The sequence below is a fragment of the Ochlerotatus camptorhynchus genome, unplaced genomic scaffold (assembly GCF_037179485.1).
Source record: "Ochlerotatus camptorhynchus isolate MF236.1 unplaced genomic scaffold, CSIRO-AGI_Acam_v1.1 ptg000078l, whole genome shotgun sequence".
In the NCBI taxonomy this organism is placed as follows: domain Eukaryota; kingdom Metazoa; phylum Arthropoda; class Insecta; order Diptera; family Culicidae; genus Ochlerotatus; species Ochlerotatus camptorhynchus.
Window position 1 is genome coordinate 4,248,860 of NW_027040568.1, and position 20,504 is coordinate 4,269,363.

The 20,504-nt window shown below is 40.5% G+C and overlaps 1 protein-coding gene across 1 annotated transcript in view; it reads right to left on the reverse strand.

Annotated features, from left to right (window-relative positions):
- Positions 1-286: 286 nt before the first annotated feature.
- Positions 287-20,504, reverse strand: part of LOC135697836 (hemicentin-1-like) — a 222,064-nt gene continuing 201,846 nt past the window's right edge. Inside the window, exons 5-9 of the mRNA XM_065217681.1 lie at positions 11,282-13,435; positions 10,852-11,217; positions 10,416-10,787; positions 1,823-2,386; positions 287-1,752 (exon numbers count right to left, since the gene is read on the reverse strand). Coding sequence (XP_065073753.1) covers positions 2,196-2,386; positions 10,416-10,787; positions 10,852-11,217; positions 11,282-13,435 — 3,083 coding nt within the window. The 3' untranslated portion in view covers positions 287-1,752; positions 1,823-2,195. The remainder of the gene's footprint in view (positions 1,753-1,822; positions 2,387-10,415; positions 10,788-10,851; positions 11,218-11,281; positions 13,436-20,504) is intronic.

Consider the following 20,504-nt stretch of genomic DNA (forward strand, 5'->3'; position numbering starts at 1 on the left):
GGTTAAATCCAGGTTCCGATTATAAGATCATATTCGCTCCACTATGAATACTCGTTCTGCCATTGCCGTTTACTATGTTGGATTTGAGCCAAAGTTTCCGCTAATTGATTATGAGATACTCGTTCCTTCGTTGTTGTTTTGTATGCTTTCATTAACTAACTTTTTTTTTTGCTAATGTTGAAGAACTTGCTCCACCGTTGTAACTTTTTTTTTTTACTGAGAGCCTGAATACATAACAGAGTTACATTCCCTCCATCCACCACTGCACAAGTCGTTTGTCGCTTGCTCATTCCTGGAATGGCTCGCGTTTGTCCCTGTCGCTCCAGAAACGATTAGCCCTTTAATTTAGTGCCTGTTGAGTTTTAAATGGAGAATGGTGTTTACAGCGGGGATGGAAAATTATGCAACTGTAACTGCAACACTTCTCTACCATTTCACAGAAACACAACATGGAAACTCAACTTTGTTTTGCCTTCGCTCGGTGTTCGGTATGTACAAGTTTTTAATTACTCATTTCTCGCCTAGCGCTTTCCTATCCTTATCGGGGTGTGTATGTATAATGATAGTCACTAACTTATAAACGAAAGAAAGAAGAAAAAATACGAACATATTTAAAAACTACGGAGGAAAAAGTAAAAGTTAAGGGAAGCTGACAGAAAAAAGGAAATTTACATTTTACAAGTTTGCATTAATCTCACAAACGTGAGGAGTTTAAAGTGTGTAGTACACTGAAGAAACAATTCAGGGAGGACGTATTTATCGCTGAAAAGTGACACACAGGCAACATTCTTTAGAAGAAATGCTTGTGCCACTTTTGGGCTGAACTTCTTACAGCACCGCACTGGAAAATTTCAACGATTGAGACGAACAAAAAGTTCTTTTTCCCTTCAATGGTTGCTGAAGATAGTGCAAATCATAGCCAAAGTTTAAAACTTGCAAATTGGATCGGTTGATTATAAAAGCAAATCAAGTATTTAGGTATCCCCCGCACTGCTAAATGGAAATTTCTTTCTGTTGATTTCTTTGAGAGCTAACTATAATAAATCGCTGCCATATTGTTTGTTGTAAAATTTGAAAGTTTGGCAGCGAGGATTTTTTATGGATTTGCAATTCTCAAACTTTTGGTGCAATTTTCTGAAGACACTTGAATTACAGATTTATATTATTGTCATGTGTCACGCCTTCGTATTCCTAGTTTCAGGTGGAAGATTCATCAGAACTCATTTCGAGTGGGACGAGGCTCCACTTTGATAGTGTGCAACCAGTCGAAATGAATTATGAATGGCACCATTTTGCCTTAAAATATACTATATAAACCTTCTCATTTCGATATACTAGTCGACTTTGACGAATTATGTCTAACGTTAAGTATCATGTAGCAGACATATTTTCCCTTAATCTCATATTATTTCCTCACTCAGAGAGGAAAATTCTAATTTCCAAGCAAAGTGGTCATTGTTTTGATCTGATTGCTTCCGGTTTCACTTTTGAGTACACGTTTCCAATTGAGATTTCGACACAAACAGTAAATGGCACATTCGGTACTACATTCAGAAAAGGAACCACTCCGCCCACTTCTAGTGTGAGATTACTCATGGTAGTGTCGATTTAATTGAGAATTTCCCTAGATCGATGTTTGATTTCTTCATTTCGTAAAACAGTGCACGATTTAAAAATAACTGGAGCTCAACTTATTTAGGCTTACGGTTATATTTACAATCACAGTTTGGCCGCACCATCCAGCGATTGCCTCTGTAACGAATATCGAGGAATGTATTAAAACCAAATGATAAAGCCATCAATTCATCAAATGCAAACTTACCAGAAAGAGTTATTTGAGATCAAATAAAGCCCTTGGGCTGAAGCCGTTCGTCCAGACGATCGTTATTTTTAATATATAAACTCTCATTTTCTCCTTTGTCTCTCGTGTAGCTTGTAGCAACGCAATCATAATTCATTTTGAACTACAATTACGTAGCAGATAGCTGCTGCCGTACTTTTATTCTTCGTTAAAACAAATAAAATTTGAACTATTCTCTGTGTGTTGCTTAAAATTTGCTTATGATTGTGTGTGTCTGCGTGTATGTGTGATTGCTTCGTTTGCATTCGATTCATTTCTGAGCGTATCCTTGTTGCGCGTCCTTGTAAAATCCTATTAATTGTCCTGGTCATATCCATTGTTATGGCAAGCAGTTCTACACGACGATTTCGTGTATCACACGTCGATTGCGCGAATTCGGAGTCGAGTAGCCGCTTTCCAGTGCCAAGGCGTCGTCGTAGCTCATCGAGAGGTGCTGATTCGGGCCCGGTGATTTGACTTCTTCCTGTTCCATGTATGGGTCTGGAAGCCCGCTGACATCATGGTAGGGTGATTCGGCAACAAAGTCTGGAAATGGGAAGGCAGAATGTTAAATTACCCAAGTAACATTTTTCGTTTTAACAAGGCAACTACAAAACAACATTCATAAATCCCTGGTCAAGACAGCTTTGCTTTTATTGAATCCACCTAAACCTTTTTAAGACTAGAATCAGTCTAGTTGGCCTATCCTGGAGAAGGTTTTGAAGGGTATATTTTTGAGGCACTACAAGATTGATTTGTTTCAAAATGGTTGTATGATGAAAGCATTGATAACCATTTGAAACCCAAGATAAAAAGGAATTCATAAATATCATCCGATCTTGGCAAATCCATTGCCACAAAAAAAAAAACTGATCGAAAATGAATCGGTCAAAAATCTTCCTACATTTCCTCATCAATAAAATAAGGTAGTTACCAAAATGATCAAAACTGTTCTCATATTATGACCAAATTGTAGGTGCCATATTAAATCTAATATAAAATGTGCTTCGAAATTAGCCCGCCTTCTGAATAAGTTGATTATACCATTTTTTTATTAAAAAAAAAAACAATTATTTGAAAAATTAATCATTTCGTCTAGATAATTTGAAGATTTTCGTAATTTCTTTTAACTTATTGATGGATTGATGAGAAAAATTAAGGTAGGTTTTTGATCTTATTTCCATCCTACTAAGCACAACCCCGGTTTACCTCCTTTTTTTGAAACGGGTTTGAACAAAAAAAAAAAAAATGGAAAATTTCTCTCACAGATTACTTTTAAATTTATTCACCTTTCCATACGTACCGTTGGATGTGATAAAGAGTCACAAATTGTTGAGATATTGTTTAAAATCTAATACTGCTGCTTGATTCTAAATTCGTTCTACGAGTTTCAATTCCGTCCAAACGCATTGAAACGCCATTAGATTTTCTTCTTCCTACGGATAAACGTAGAAAAGGGGATTCGCTAAAAGCGCTTCTTTTGTTTTGAGAACAATGAGCGTAATTATTCATACAATGCGCTCTAACAGGATTTATGTTGTAGCTAATGAACTAACGCATCGGAACAAACCTATTATTGATTTATGCATGGTGAAATCATTGATATTATTGATCTTTTCTGACCGATAGAAGAACGGAAATGGGCGATTACGACAAAGTAGTGCTCTACCCTACTTTGAAAAAAAAAAAAAAAAACATCGCAGCGTGAAACATCGAAGGTAGTAAAACAAATGGAATAATAGCAACATGGCTGTGGTTTAAATATTAATTTTTCATAGACCATTTGTGAAAAAGCTGTTTTGCTTTCATGAAATCGCGAACTAATGCTACAATTTACAATGCGTTTTAATGCAGATAATTTGAAGACTTAATTGTTTTTATCTGAAACCATTTTGCTTGATTCGTTTACTGTCCATAAAATCATAACTGTCCCATATGAATAGGAAATCTAGCAAAGATGGGACAATTATGCGAGTATTGGCAGTTTCGTTTTATGACGGCATTATTGGTGACAAAGTTGCCTTTTTTCCAGCGTCAGCGTCAACGTCAAAACGTTAAACGTTTATCTTTTGATAGTTGTGTTCTTAGGTTTGTTGTGCGATCATTGCAACGAGGTGCTACTCTACTTTTTGTTCCCATTTGAAACCGATTCTATAGTTGCTTTTATAATGATTAAACACCTTTATGAAGTATTTTGTCGTGATATCAATAAACAAACACTATGATTGATTTACAGAACTGTTTTACGAAGGGATGCATTAATTTCATTTTCTAAACCACATCGTCATTGAAGTCTGAATGTGTTGCACTTTTAAATGCTGTATTTAAACTTAAAAGTTGACTTATTGCCGTGATAAAACCATTATAAATCAGAGTGAAAGCCAAAAGGCTGCTGAATTGTTACTTGGTTACTTAAGTAATTACGCAAGCCTGGATGACTCGAATTTTCTATCAAAATAAAATTCAACCTAGGTACAAACTGACAATTAATTTGACATTCAGCTTGAACAAAGTTGTAATCCGTGTGAACCCGTTGGTATGCCTATTCAAGAATTTATAATGATCACGCACTGTTAATACATAACTGTAAACTGGTTGAACTGTTCGCAACGATTGAATCATTTACAGTAAAAAATAACAACATAGTTTCAAGCGGCGCCTGTGGTGTAGTAGTAAGCGTGATTACTTCTCACCCCAGCAGGCCTGGGTTCAATACCAGTCGGCGCCACCGGGATGTTTTGAGGCATAACATCTCTGATCACGTCTTTCTTCGAGGGGAAGTGAAACCGTTGGTTCCCGGCAGTGTTGGAAAAATCATTTTCAAAAAAAGTTCTATCACAGCTCATTGCAGAGATAAATTCCAAAGGAACTTCTCACAAAAAGTTCGCGAACGAGAGATGATAAAAAGTTCATGAAAGCGTAGAGCGAGAGAAATTTTCATTTCGTATCGCGAAAGATCTTTCGTCTCTCCATCTCACATCATTTCACACGTACTCGTGATTCGAACCAACCAAATATCCCCTCAGCTTTGTTCTTTTTTTCCAGCGAGTAAAGGTAGGCGATGATCATGCGAGAGTGTCTGTTTGTTTTCTTCTCGCTCTCCGATATTTTTCGCATCCTTCACATTAAATACCATTTCCAGAGAACTTTGAGATTTGGGCGTAATTGCTTTTGTAAACAAACACGTCATTCAGCGATTTCTCACGAATCAAAGCACAATCTAGCGAACTATACTATACCAAATGAATCATTCCTCTACCTGTCTGTTAGTTTTTTAGATTGAACTTTAATTCACGAGAAATCGGCGAATTAAGTGTGTGTTTACAAAAGAAATTACGCCCTAATCTCAAAGTTTTCCGGATTTATTTATAGTTTTAGTTCTCAATGCAACCAGCTAATAATAGATACTTGTAACCAGTGCTGTAAATTTTCATATCATTAGATTGAAGATGAACCACTACAACCATTCACAGAATTGTGTAAACGAATTCTCACATGACCATAATTTGAAGAGCCCCTTTCTCATTCGAAGCTCATTGTCACTGTCAATTGAGTCACTCAGTATCATTTGATATACGACAGTGGAATATGGAAGAAATCCAGGAAAATGGTCCCGAACAGACAAGTCGACCCGATGTCGGATCAATGTAAGGCTAATTTAAGGTCGATGTCGACCCAATGTCGTGTTAATGTCGGGTCAATTTTGGGTTTATGTCGGGTCAATGTCGGGTCAACATCGGGTTGGGGTTTGATAGAAGTCAGGTTGGTGTCGGGTTGGCTTAGCTTTTTCGCCGGAATGTCGACCAGAGCTCCGTTTGTGTGTAGGTTACACTCAATCGAATGATATATAGCGTTTCTCAAATGAGAATGATCCATGCCTTCGTCAAATGACTAAGCAACTGATATCACCCATTCGGAGGAGGTCCCCTTTGATAGCGAATAGCTACTTTTCTAATTTTCATCAAAAATGTTCAAATGATTTTGAGAATTTACAGCACTGGTAATAGCACAGTGAAAAAGTTCACCACCACCTATATTCCCAACCATCCCCCTGCATATAATTATTGCATAAGAGCTTACAGGAACGATATTACGAACACTAGTGATGAGAGGAGCCATGCATTAACTGTATTTCGTGAAAATGAGGATACATTAGGCGCTCCTCCTTCCGCAACCCCCTATCCTGAGGAACGGTTTTAATATAAAAATTGCTAGTCACAAAATCTTACACTACCCTCCCCGTTCCACGTTAATGTCGCGTTGACACTTGTGCTGATTCATTCATTTTTTTGCCAGAAACCAATGCACCAATCAATCAGTTGCACAAAACTGTTCACATCATCCTGATAACGGCTACTTTAAACAACAGGCGCCAGTAGACAGCCAGGTACCAGACTTATCAGTCTTTAGAGATTGTATTGATTTACTCGGGATAGCTTTCTGTCTATAATCTTTCCCTTGTGAAATGTGCAGTGCAATTTTCAAGAACGAATGTGGTGTAAAGAGATAGAGAGAAAAAATGATCTGATATTTTTCGTATCCTCACGTTGGTGATTCGAGTTAAAAAAGTTCGCGATATCTCATTCTCTCATCCCAGAAAGTTCGCTCAGGAAATATTGGAGTGTGAAACTAGTGAGGGAAAGTTCCCAAGAGAAAACGTATCGCAAGCGAAAATGATATTTTGGTGAGAATTCCATCACTGGTTCCCGGTTCATGAGTTAATGGATCGATAGGTAGGGTCCAGGTGTGGGAGCTGCCTCCCTGGTGTCGGTAGCATTGGTGCTCAGCACAGAAAACAAGATCGACGGAAAACAAATCAAGAAAAAAAAATAGTTTGCTCTCTGCCACCAAGCACCACACTGCAAAAAACAAATTTTTAATTTGAGCGTGATTAAACACTAGCAGAAGAACTCTTTACGTAATTCCATTTCTAGTGTAATTTTATGAAATAAATCGCGCACATGAAGTGAATCACAAAAATTATTGTAAATTACACGATTTCATGTAAAATTCTACTACTTTTATCTGAGTGCAATTAGTACAATTTTCTGCGACATCACCTATAAATTTACACGGCTCAATCTTGACGAGTTCAGTGTGTCGAGTGTTTTTCAGAGTCAGAAAAAAATAATCAGTAATTTTCTGTTTTCCCAAAATTTATGAGAACAGCAGCTACCAAGTTCACCGGATCTTCTGGAACGTTTTGTCTTACGAATACTGACCATCCAGTTAGATCGTCCGATCTGATGTGTACAGTCACTTTCTCGTCGGTCTGTTCCAGACATAGTTTTCCCCAGACAGAGGTGCAAGCACTAGATTGAACACATCCGGAATCTACGTTTAGGTTCTCGTTAAGGATTTCTTTTTTAAGATCCAGAGCAAGGGAAGAGCAAGCTATCGTATTTCTACTTGTGTTAGATATTTCAGAAATAAATTGAACCAGCGCCAAAGCTCAGCGAATCCCGAACAGTTCGTTAAAGAAGATTGAAATCGGTGATGATGGCTTGCGCAAACACTGGCGAGGAAACCATAGTACGGTGATAGAGGAAATCCTTCACCAAACCCGAGCGTCTGTTCACCATGGAGGTGAGGCTCAAAACGGCGTCTGTTCTCTATGTTAGGAGTAGCTGATCACCGTCCTAGTGGGCTCTAAACAGAGCTGTGCACGGTGGTCCCCCGGCGAGACAGAGAGTTTGGGCAGGCCCAACAAGCCACCCTGGAAAAAATATAAAGTTGCAAATGCCGAAGAAAGAAGTACGGATCGGAGTAATCGGCACAGATCTACGCGACGAAATAAGGACTACGATTGGAAACTCGGAACATGGAACTGCAAATCGCTCGGCTTCCCGGGTTGCGAGAGACGTGTGGCCATGGATAGGGTAGACTGAAGACGATTTCTTCGGACAGCAGAAGACAACAAGGCCTTAGCCTGATTGGTAAGGTAAGGTAAAACCAGCGACGGAGGATTTCCTGGGTGACGAATGGTGGCTAGATGACCGGTGCCTGTCTCTTCCAGTTTAGGAAGCGATGAGTAAGAAATGAATAGGTGGACCTGTGAACGAATTTCTGAATGATGCGTTTGTCTTGAAGCTTAGTAAAGAAGACTGCCTGTCAGTTTGAACAATGTAAACTACTTCCATAAAAACTGATTTTAAAGTAAAATAAAATAAATTGGTTTCTTCAATTCAAAACAAGAAGAAAGTGGTTATTTCTGGCGTTCCATGATTCTTCATTTATCAACCCCTTTTGTCGACTTTTTCGCTTACAACGGCAACAAAAGCAAATTTTCGTTGCTGCTCAAATGAAAATATAGAAGTAGAATTACACGTTTCGATCAAAAGCTGCACTTAACGGGATCAAAGTGTTGAGTTCTAGAAATAAGTCAAGGAAAACTAGTTTTCACAAAATTTGCATCATTCAATTCATTTTTGGATCGCATGATGTTTCTTGCCGTTTGCACTTATTGTTCGCAGCATTTTTTCTTTAAAGGACTCTTAGTATAACACCGACTATGATGTAAACAAAGACTTAAAACGTCGATTTTTCACGGATGGAGACTCATCCAGGAAAACCAGCAGCAGTATGTAATTGGCATCAAATGCTGCTGTTGGTTTGCCTGGATGAGTCTCCATCCACTTCGAGAAATCTACGTTTAAAATAATTGTTTATATATGGCTCATTGGCTCTTTCCACATGTTTGACTAGAACTCTTGAATTTATCTTTCCAAAAACAATTATTGTCAGTTTTTTCAAACAGAGAAGCTATAACCTCATTCATTGAAGTTGCCATCTTTCAACGCCCATTAGGGGCCGAACCAGAATTATGTCATGTTAAATTGAGAAAAAAATAAAATAGCTTCTTCCTCCCCATCCATCACGTTTTCCCTATAGCTAATGCAGTGCTTGTCACAAAATCTTACTCCCCCATTGAGCATAACATACTATATGCATCTCAGATTTAATCATAGAATACACATCCATAACCAAAAATTCAACGCATGATTTAGCGAACCACCATTTAACGACTGTTAATCAATTCGTCGACAACGGCGCCGGTGGTGTAGTGGTAAGCGTGATTACCTCTCACCCCAGCAGGCCTGGGTTCAATCCCAGTCGGCGCCGCCGGGATGTTCTGAGGCATAACATCTCTGATCACACCTTTCTTCGGATGGGAAGTAAAGCCGTTGGTCCCCGGTTCATGAGTTGATGGGTCGATAGGTAGGGTCCAGGTGTGGGAGCTGCCTTTCTGGCACGTCGGTAGCATTGGTGCTCAGCACGGAAAACAAGATCGACGGCAAAAAACAAACCAAAGGAAAAAAAAATCAATTCGTCGACGGTTCTTATATTTAACGGAAATGTTAATTCGTTAACATAAAATTAACGCCGTTGATTAACGGTTAACGATTTGCCGAAAATATGCTCAACAACTGGTGTTTGCTTAACTCAATGTTATGTCGTATATGGTTTAACGGTAATTCTTGATAAGCCACTGTGAATCGAAACCAATAACCCACAATATCAATCACTAAATTGATTTGGAAACTCGAAAAAGTTAAATGGTGTGGTGATTGGTGATTTTAGTGTTGACTACAGCATGTTGTATCCCACTTATCCTACTTTGTGTGTATTCTTGTACCTTCGTTGTATATTTAAAATGGGTCGCCCAGACAGCTGCAGTGAATGTACTCTACCAATCCGTGCAATGGAAGACCAGGTACACACTTAGAAATAACTAATTTTACACGTGACGGAATCCATTTTTGATATAAAAGATGAGACGTTAACAAACATATCATATAGGGGAATGTATGTAATGTCGGCCTAAGTGTCCCTAATTTGGGCCCATACATAAATTCAGCAATCGACTAAATTTTCAATAACGACCAAAAATATCCATTAGTATCGTCCCAATGACGTGACGTTGAAAAGATAAAAGGTCGAATGAAAGTAAGGGGGTGGGGCAAAAGGTCGAACGAACGAAAGATCGAAGAAGAGACTAAAAGTTTATTTTTTTAACATTATTAGGGAGATTTTTAGCTCATTGGCTAGTTCATCTTGTATTTTAAAGTCTAATGGGAAAAAAAAGATGAAAGGACAAAAGGTCCGATGAAAAAAAAGAACAAATGTCGAATGGACAAAACATCGAAATGCACAAAAAGCTGAATGAATAAAAACTTAAATAAAAATCAAATGGGTAAACATCAAATAGCCAAAAGTTCGATGGAATCGAATGGAATTTTTTTATATTTTTTTCATCGACATGTTTTCCGCACAAATGGTCAAAAAGACAAATGTTGAAAAAAAACCAAGGATGAAAACGGTTAAATCGACATAAGGACGAAATGGGAAAAAGGTCAAATGGAAACAAAAGTTCAAAAAATTAAAAGGTTGAAATGACAAAACATAACGGCGCCGACTGGGATTGAACCCAGGCCTGCTGGGGTGAGAGGTAATCACGCTTACCACTGCACCACCGGCGCCGTTAGTGTGAAACCCTAATAAATAATAAGTGCATGATTTCAAAAAGTTCCCTTCCGGATCTATTTATGCAACGAAAACCGCAAATCACACTCACCCATATGCTGGTCCATCCTCTTCTTCGGCTTGTGCACGGAAGCGTACGGATCGCTGCAGTAGTCCTGACGCGATGGGTTCTGGCTATTTCTCATGTTCGGGTGATAGTCGTCGCCTCCATGCTGACTGGCCGTGGTCATCAGGTGCGGGTACGGAGCATAATCGTCAACTGCTCCGTAGCCACCATGGGTCATCGGATCGTATCCGTAGTTCTGCTGCAGCGGCTGATCCATGTAGTTGTGCTGGGGAATCATGTTTGCCGAATTGGAAGCCGCGGCCGACATCTTCAGCTGCCAGATCGAGTCCTGTGAGTTGACGCTTCCACCGTTGTTAGAGTTAGAGTACGAGTTCTCAACGTAACCCATGTTGGACCCTATTAAAAATAATCGAAATTATTTCCAACCGATTATTGGAAGCTGTGGGATGAAGATACTCACAATCATTCTGCGGCACCTGTGGCATCATCGCGTTCTGTTGATGATAGCCATACGTTTGCTGACTAGCGTACAGCGCTTGGTTCTGGTCCATGGCCAGGTCCATCGAATGTTCCAAAGCTTTGTTTTCCAAGCTGCTTGCGGAGTAGTACGGCGGTGGAGCCTGATTTTGCTGAGCCACAATTGACGGGTGGATGGAATCAATGTCGTACTCCTTGGCCTTGGCCGATTCCTTGGACTGTTTACGCTTGCATCGGCAGAACATCAGTAGCAACACGGCGAACAAACCGGCAACGATGCAGGATACTACAATTGCAATCAACGTCGGGAGTTCCACAAACGACGCTTCCGTGATGAGCGAGGGACCAACTGAAAGAAGAGATGAATCATGAAATTATTTTGCATCATTGGATATGACACGGAAAGTACTTACTGTCAGCTTCGACATATTCTCCACAGTACTCGTGATTGATCTTCAGGCAAAGTTTGACGCGCACTCTCGGATTCAGCTCATCATCCAAAGCCGGCATGGGAATGTCTTCCAGTGCCGTTCCAAGCGATCGTCCGTTATTTCTCCGGTTAGCTACGAAATGTTCAATTTTGCTCTCCTTATAAGTCGGTTCATGGCCATTCACATCCAGCTCGATGGTTTCTATAATATGCCAAGCCGCCATGGGAGTGTCGCCATAGATAACCGATTCCACAATTGCGATCATCGATAGACAAGTGACTCCAATGTTCAACGCCAAGAGGCGAGTTTCCGGATCGAACGAAGCATGCAGAGGAATGGGAACCTTTTCAACCTTCGTGGTAGCGGTGATTTCATTTGAATGCTCGGATACCCCCTTAGTGTTCAGGGCCTTCACTTTAAACATGTAGCTCTGATGGTGATCGAGAGGAGTAATGGTGCATGGAACTTCCCGCCGGCAGTCGAATTCCATCCATTCGGCACCATTGGCAGCAACTGCAGCACAATCGTCGGTTACCAAGCTTTCATTCGGGATCACGATCTTGCGGTAGGACACAAAGTATTTTGTATTGCTGAGACCTCCGTCAAACCCAGGAGTCCAGGACAGGACAACAAAGTTAGGACCGAGTTCCACATGTTTCAGTTTTGTTGGCTTCTCCGGAGATCCCTTGGGCTGAAGGCGAATCGGTACGTGAATGGTATTAAGAACATTGGAAACGCGGCAATGGTAATCTCCGTAGTCTTGATGCCGTAGGTTGTTGATCTTCAGGATGCTAGTGTAGACATCGTTGCTGTCCGATGTTGCACTGATTTCGTAGTGATCATTGTTGTTAATTGGAGCAGGATTGGTTCCGAACTGCCATTGGAATTCCGGTTTGGGGTATGATTGAACCTTGCACACAACTTCGGCGGTTTCCCTGATATCGTTGGCAACCTTGTTGTACTGATGTAGAACAATGGGTTCGTGTTCGATCTTCAGATGCATAGTAGAATTGGCCTTGTTGACTTCATTTTCGTACAAGCAAGTGTACTGGCCACGATCTCCGGGCATCAGATCGTTTCCATTTGTTCGAACTTTTCCGACAAATTTCAGCATGCTTTGAACAGTGACCATACCGTTGGGACCTTTATCGACATTGGTTTTAACTTCAAACATGTGCAGATCCGGAGTGATTTCGATATCGTCCTTCAGCCAGGTGATCGAAGGTTCTGGTTTTCCCTTGGCACTGCACGTAACAGTGAACTCGGATTCTCCAGCCCGACGAATCATGTTTGATTGCAGTTTAGCTAGGAATTGCGGTGGTTGATGCACTTCCAGCACCGCACTAGCCATTCCACCGTTTCCTAGATCATTTCCAGCATGACAGTAGTATTTGCCTTCACTTTGTAGACCAGCTTTCGGAATAAGGTACTGAGCTCCTTGCGCAATCACCGTGGTTGAAACTTCACCTCCAACGTCGCGATACCAGCGGTACTGGGCTAGTGGCCAACCTGGAGGATCAGCCTTGCACATTAAGCTAACGCTGTTACCAACATGAACTACCGGCTTCTCCGGAGTGATCACTGATTGACCTGGACGGTGACGAACCAACAGCGCAATCGAAGCATTGCCTTCTCGCTCTAGGGTCTTTCCTCCGTATGGTTTCATTATGTTAATACCCCGGCAGATGTAGGTTCCAGCATCCTCAGCCCGAACGTCCCGCAAGCTAAGAGTGTCTCCATTTCTCCTAAAGTCCATATCACCTTCCTTCAGCCATTCGATTGTAACTGGAGGAGGATTCGCCGTAACGTTACACTTGATCTGTACGGTTTCCTTCTCCTCGGCTTCTTTGGTCTTGGATTCTATCTGCACGATCGGTGGGTAAAGGACATTCAGCATGATTTCCTGCTCCCCGGATTTACCCAACCCGTTGTCGGCGGAACAGGCATACTTTCCGGCGTCCTGAAGCGATACACGGTGAATGGTGTGCACTGGGTGGGACGAAATGAAACGACCATTGCGGGTCCATTGCACACGTTCCGGTTTCGGTTTGGCATCGACGTTGCACTCCAGCTTGGCAGTCTGGTCACGCTCTACGCTCAATGGATTCTCCGGGCCGATTTCAACTCGAGGAAAATCTGAAGGGATAAGAATGAAAATAGGTTAATTTTTACGGTATCTAATGGCAGGTGCTGAGGTCCAAAATGACTTTTCTAATGCATTCGTTCCCTAGCAAATTTCCCTACCTCCATGGGCAATTTTCTTCGAAACATAAAATATAGTAGAACGTGCATAAGAACTAATTAGCCACCGGTTCAACATTTTGTTTATACGCTTCTGTTTCGCGGTGGAAATATGCCCCTGAAACTAGGCTAACCACCACCGTGTCTCCGGTAATCTTGCACTCGTCCTGCTGCAAAAAAAGCAGACCTAATTGGGTTTCTAGAGAGGGAGTCCCATTTCTTCTGGAACTAAAGCTCCGAAAAACCTGTAAACATGGCCAGTGCTGATGGTAAGCGCTAGTCGGATGGGTCGGAGAGTGCAAATTTCCGCCAAGTCATCCACATCATTACCATCATCCCGAGAGCGTCGCGTCACGTCGTGCAGCATCCAGTCTCGACTCTCCCCCGGTCTAACAACTGCGCTACGACGAGCACGAGCAAGTGTGTATTTGGGTAAGAAGCATTTTCAATTAATTTTTTTCGCTGCTCCTTCCATCACCGGCGAACTTCTTAGCATTGTTTTTCTATGCAGGACTACCGTAGAAGCTCATCTTTAATAGGTGGCCCTCCACGTGCGCAATGTGCGAATGGACCCCGTAGCCAGTGCAATGCAGGGGAAGGGGGATGACACTCGAAAAAGACAAGAGCTTTTTTTCGCTTGGCCTGCGGGAGGAAGCGAAGAGGAAACCAAACAAATATTTAGATTGTCCGTTAAATTAAGGCCTTGTCCAGCGCGAGTGGTAATTGAATAAGGCTTTCTCTCTTGGCTGCGGAGATTGGGTTCTTTGTGGAGCTTATTTTGGTAGCAAGACTGATTTTTTTTTTGCTTTCATTGGTATGATTTTAATACGGACAGGAGTCACGTTTCGTGTGAAGTAGCGATTTGTAGGTACCGTCGCTCCAATCTCCGCTTCATGACTGCTGTTGTACAGAGTGGTCATTTTTGGGGAGCGTTATTTTTGTTGGTTTCCTGAGGCGGGCTCTTCGAAATAAGGTCACTGTTTAGGGATTCCGTCGTGGTTTGTTGGAAATAATTGAGTCTCTGACGTGAGCCCTGGCTGTGGAAAAGGTCAGCTTCGTAAAATTATATGCTGCTGGATGTGCGACTAATTTCAGCTGAACGGAATGTAAAATCTCTTTGTTATGGCAGAGCCCGTGCAAAATTCTGTACAGTCTTAAGCTGCTTGTTTAATATTTGTTCGTCTCAACCATTCTTCTTGTACTACAATTTTCACCAAAACAACGCAACGGTTACTAGGAATCACGTCACCTTCTAACCAATGGAATTGGAAAACAAAATATTAAAATGCAATTTCAGTGCGTTGTTTGCGGATTTCAGTGTGTCTTTTGCGGAAGGAGTTTAAACCGACCTTAGTTACATATACCCATTCTTCCCAGCAGTCAACCCCCCTCAACGCATGGGACCACCTACAATCGCTGCATGATTGTTCCATTTAACCACCATTAACGACGCATTTACGGTAATTTTGTCGTCGCACAATAATTTCCACATGTAGGACATCATAGCATGTAGGAACAACAAAAAAAAAACGTCCAAGCGCACGCTCACCCACCTTGATTTGACTAATTTTACTTTCCCCATCCATTTCCCAAGTCACTTGTGCCACAAATTTTTAAACCACTACCAAATCGGCAGTCCGAGTGACTACTTTTGAAGTTTTTTTCATTGCTGGTCTCTTTATCGAATTTCGTGGACTTCTGTTTGTGGTTGTTCGTTTTTTTTTGTCGTTTTTCATGAGATATTGGTATAACTTTGTATTCCTTTGCTTCGCTGTGCGAAACTTTGTTGAATGATCCAAAGTTGGATTTTTATGTATTACGATGTGCTATTTGTGCTAGCGAATCGGTTTGATGCCGATTGAAGACTGTTTGAAAAGTTTCATACATATTATGGCTATAGGGAACACCGGTCCACTCCGTTTATGAGATGAGCACTTTAATATTTATGAAAAGGATTATTTCTAGACCAACAATTTAAATAGGCGCAACAACCGATCGTAAACAATGGCTTTAATCGCAAATTTGTCGATAATCAAAACACACCCACGCAAACTAACAATTCTTTGCTCTATCAGATGCGGGTGTTGGATTGCATGGATTTGTTTTGATTATTGGGAAATTTGCGTATAAATCCATTGTTTACGATTGGTTGTTCCGCCTATTTCAAATGATGATCTAGATTTCAAAATATATTGAATTTATTTAAATGCATGAGCATTAATGATAAAATAGTGTAAGTAGATTCAATTTACCGCAAAAACAGAGAATGCACAGATATAAATTAGCCACATCCAACCAGAAAGCGGAACGAGAGACTGCACCGATTATGTAGGTACATACATATGCATGCATAAGTAGGGAAAACATACAAGAAAAGAACCCGAAGACATCACCAGCGCGATTTGACCCTGCTACTTCAAGTCTTTGAGAGCGCCAACCCCAGTTCAACGAACTTTCTTCCAACTTAACTGCTTCTCTTTCTGCCTGTGTTTGTCGTCATCGACTTCGTTCCCGCAAGCACAGTCCCTCGCGATTCGCTTGAATCTTTCTTACCCATCGTGCACCCAAAGCAAAATGTTCCATTTAAAATCTTTTCTGGCACGTTAGGAAAATTTGCGAAATACATAATTTTAATTTTTAATGAAGAAAACGCACACTAATCATACAGTTTAATTTTGGGTGTCCAACATTCTCGACTGTATTGGTGCCCAAACTGTGGCATCCTCGTCCGGTGTGTGGTTGGTGGCTGGATGACTTTCTGTCTTCGGAAAGTGCTATAAAACTCTCATCGCTTAAGGGCAAGTTTTACTCTTCTGCATTTCGAACACCTGTACCACTTTTGTGTTGTGAATTTTACGACAAAACTGGCCCCGGCAGCATCAGCATGAGGCGTATAAAAACGACTTGATAAAAATGAGGTGATTAAGGGGGCTACAGGGTGTTTCTGAAGAACAGGGATCTGAGGGAGATGGAATCTTTCGCTGTGTAGGAAGCAGAGTGTCACGATTTGCCGTATAGCTGCTAACAGGTGCCGCAATCTTTTGACGACCTTCTGCCTTTCTCGTTGACTTTCATTGCGGGATTTCTTGATTGTGAAGATTAGCATTGTTGGATTCAGTGCTTTCCATTTAAGGGAGGGAGATTTTTCCGTGATTTTGTTCTGCAGAGGTTAAGAAATGAAAGTATAATTGAGTAATCTAAGTTGCATAAGCGTACTTCTTCGTATAGAATTCTATTAGCAAATCATAAAATTATTTTCATTTTCATCATGTTACAGATAATGAAAAATGTTGCAGTAAAAAGTCCAGAGCACCAGAAAAATGTGAGCGAAATATGTCAATATTCTTCCCTTTAAGTTTGTTTCGATTTAGCACGTTTCGATGCCATTGCGTAGGTGACAAGCATCATTCTTTTTTTTTTTTATTGATTTGTTTTCCGTCGATCTTGTTTTCCGCTGGGGGGGGGGACGTGCTGTCAAAATAGCCTACTGATCATTCTTGTATAAAACTGGTTCCAAACGTAAACAAACGCTGCAGGTTTCTTATGGCTTTTTTACTTTTGGAACCAGTTATGCGAGGTAGGCGACGATTGTTCGTATTTGACAGCCACCTCCCCCCCTTGGTTTTCCGTGCTAGGCACCAATGCTATCGACGCCAGGGAGGCAGCAGCTCCCACACCTGGACCCTACCTATCGACCCATCAAGCTCATGAACAGGGGACCAACGGCTTCCCTGATCAGAGAAGTTATGCCTCAAAACATCCCGGCGGCGGCGTCGACTGGAATTAAACCCAGGCCTGCTGGGGTGAAAGGCAATCACGCTTACCACTACACCACCGGCACCGCTCAAAAAAAAAGCATCATTCAGTGACCAAATTATTAAACGGTTGAATCGATAGGAGAATTATCTACCACTGATTTTTTGTGGAAATTTTCACACATAGAGTAAGGTGGGGCAAAAGTTAGAGTGGGTCGAAAGTTCGTTTAGATGTTTTCGACGCCTATGCAAAATAAAACGAGTCAGCGGTGCATAAGTTTGAGTCATGTCCCAAACTCATATCATGCAAATTATTGTATTTATTGCGTAAAAACACTATTTTTGAGTGGATTAGGTTCTTACAATAACTGGACACACACACACAAAGGGTTTCTTCATTCCCTTCTCACATTCATGGGGTACTTAAAGATTTGTAGTGGCAAAACTTTTCAAAAACTGTCATTAAGTTTGCGAACTTTTGCCTCATTGCTGAAACGAAATTTTGCCTCACCAGTGGGGATTGAAAAAGTGGTTCTAGCCACGAATTAACTGAAAACTCATAAAAGTTCTGTTAAAGAAAATGGTAAACCTTGAATAAGTGGTCCTGTTTATGGAATTAGTTCGGTTGCAAATGCTTGCAGTTTTTTTTCAACTAAGGTCGAACTTTTGCCCTACATTACTCTATCATACAAATTTTCATTATACACGCAAACCAAAAATTTATTACATTCAATGTTAGTTACATTTCCTATCATCGTCTGCAGCGAATACCGTAGAGAATAATATAAGTTGGCCATGCAGACGATGCAATGATTTTTTTTATTTTTTTTTTTTTATTTCGTGTTCTGTCTACGCTTTGGACTATACCACTAAGCTTTTTATTTATTACATTTACACCCAGCGAAATACACTATCGATATGCAAAGGATTTCTTTATGCTTTTTAGCCTCAAGAAATCGGTATGAAATTCATAAATTTACCTTATGAAAAATAATGATAAAAAAAATATTAAAGTGAAGCAGAAAGGGATCGAACCACGAACGTTTAGATTACGAGGCCCGTGTCTTGACCACTCGTATAAGTCCGCATCTCGGTATACATCATCCTCCGTTCATGCGGTCTCCACTAACATCCTGCGATGATGAATCTCACATATGTAATTGTAAGCAAATCTTACATACCCCAGATGAGTGTACACACATGATTTTTTTTTTACTTTATTAAGTTGATTTGTCGCCGCAGGCTGGTTTATCACTAACTTAAGTTATGTATTAGCATAGGCCAAGAGCTTTAGCAATATCGGCAGTATATGAGTAGTGCTAAGGTTTCTAAACATTTTGACTAATGACGTTTCGATACGAAACTCATGTATCGAATTTTGAAATAACTATCTTTGATTTATAAAATCATATACTGTTTGGCCCAAATCAAAATTAATGCTTTTTGGTCCAACGGTACATTTTAAATTTGTAAATTGAATAAGAAGTTATTATTTGTACAAATCCGTTAAAATTAGAGTTTATGCACTAGTAGTACCTAGTCAATTGAGTTGTTGTAAAAAAAAACACCTATCGGTGACTACTGCCTTTCTCGTATTTAACCACAAAACCTTTTTTTATATCACTGGTGACATATTATGGTATTGGGCTCTCAATATGACAAGCAGGGCTTAAATTTTGGAAGACTATACGAAATCTATTAGGTCACGTCCAGTTTGATTCACAACCTAAAAATATGATCTAGAGCAAAAAATAGTAGTCATTTATTTACAGGTCGCGCAAATGGTTAGGGATTTTTTTTTATTTATTTCACTACTATCGCTCAATATATGTTTCAAGTTGCCAGAATGACGTCAAATTAGAATAATTAGAATATATTCCGCAGCGTGCCATGATAGCAGAATAATTACTATTTTGAGCCTTATTTGTAGGAAGATTCTGAAACTACATGAACATTCCGTTTCTTGTAATTTTTGAATCTTAGGTCAAGTTTTGGGACGATTTCTAAATTTTAAGATTATCAGCCACTTTACGTGTGTGGGATTTTCGTCAAATCCTTTTTCTGACTATTTTATTAAATTCGTTCTTTCCTCCCTGAACGTGCTCGGCCGGATCTCTTCCGGTCATCCAATGAGGAAGTGTCATGGTATCTTTTGATGGTCCGATTGACAAAATCACGTTAATTCCTATGCAGTTCAATTTGTTGAAAAGGGTACCCCGGCGCTCGCCTTTCAAGAACTTATTTTATCACCGCGTCACGAAAATGCTTCATTGCCTATTAAAGATGATCACATCATGAAAACAAGTTGGTCATTTGTTTTAATATAGTACAAAAAAAAACACCAATCCATAGTTAGTGTATGTGCTTTAGTAATGTATACTACAACAACGAAATGAAAATGTGTATGTGAATATTTTTGACACGGTGTATTTTTGCATTTCAATTTGCTACGAATTTAAATGTGTTAATAAAGGGTGATACGGTCAAAATATGGTCAAGGGAAAACGCGTGTAAATCGGTGAAATCGTTTATTTAAAAAATCAAATTAAATTTCTTTTTCAAGTTCAATTGGTATAAAATTCAGGAAAAATATTCAGTTAGGCTTCCGCTTTTCCAAATCCGAATTGCCGGGCCTTACGCTTGACCCCTGCCATCAGATTTTGTACAGCCACCTTGTCCACCTTCTTCGCCGCAGAAAGCCAGTTTGCCTTGAACTGCTGCTCGCCCTTAGAAGTTTTTTTGGTCTTCTTTAGGTTCCGCTTGACAATAGCCCAGTATTTCTCAATTGGGCGGAGCTCTGGCGTGTTGGGAGGGTTCTTGTCCTTGGGAACCACCTGCACGTTGTTGGCGGCGTACCACTCCATGGCCTTTTTACCGTAATGGCAAGATGCCAAATCCGGCCAAAACAGTACGGAACAACCGTGTTTCTTCAGGAAAGGCAGCAGACGTTTATTCAAACACTCTTTCACGTAAATTTCTTGGTTGACAGTCCCGGAAGCTATGAAAATGCTGCTTTTCAAGCCACAGGTACAGATGGCTTGCCAAACCAGATATTTCTTTGCGAACTTTGACAGTTTCATGTGCTTGAAAACATCTGCTACCTTTCCCCTTCCTTTTGCCGTATAAAACTCCTGTCCCGGAAGCTGCTTGTAGTCGGCTTTGACGTAGGTTTCGTCGTCCATTACCACGCAGTCAAACTTCGTCAGCAT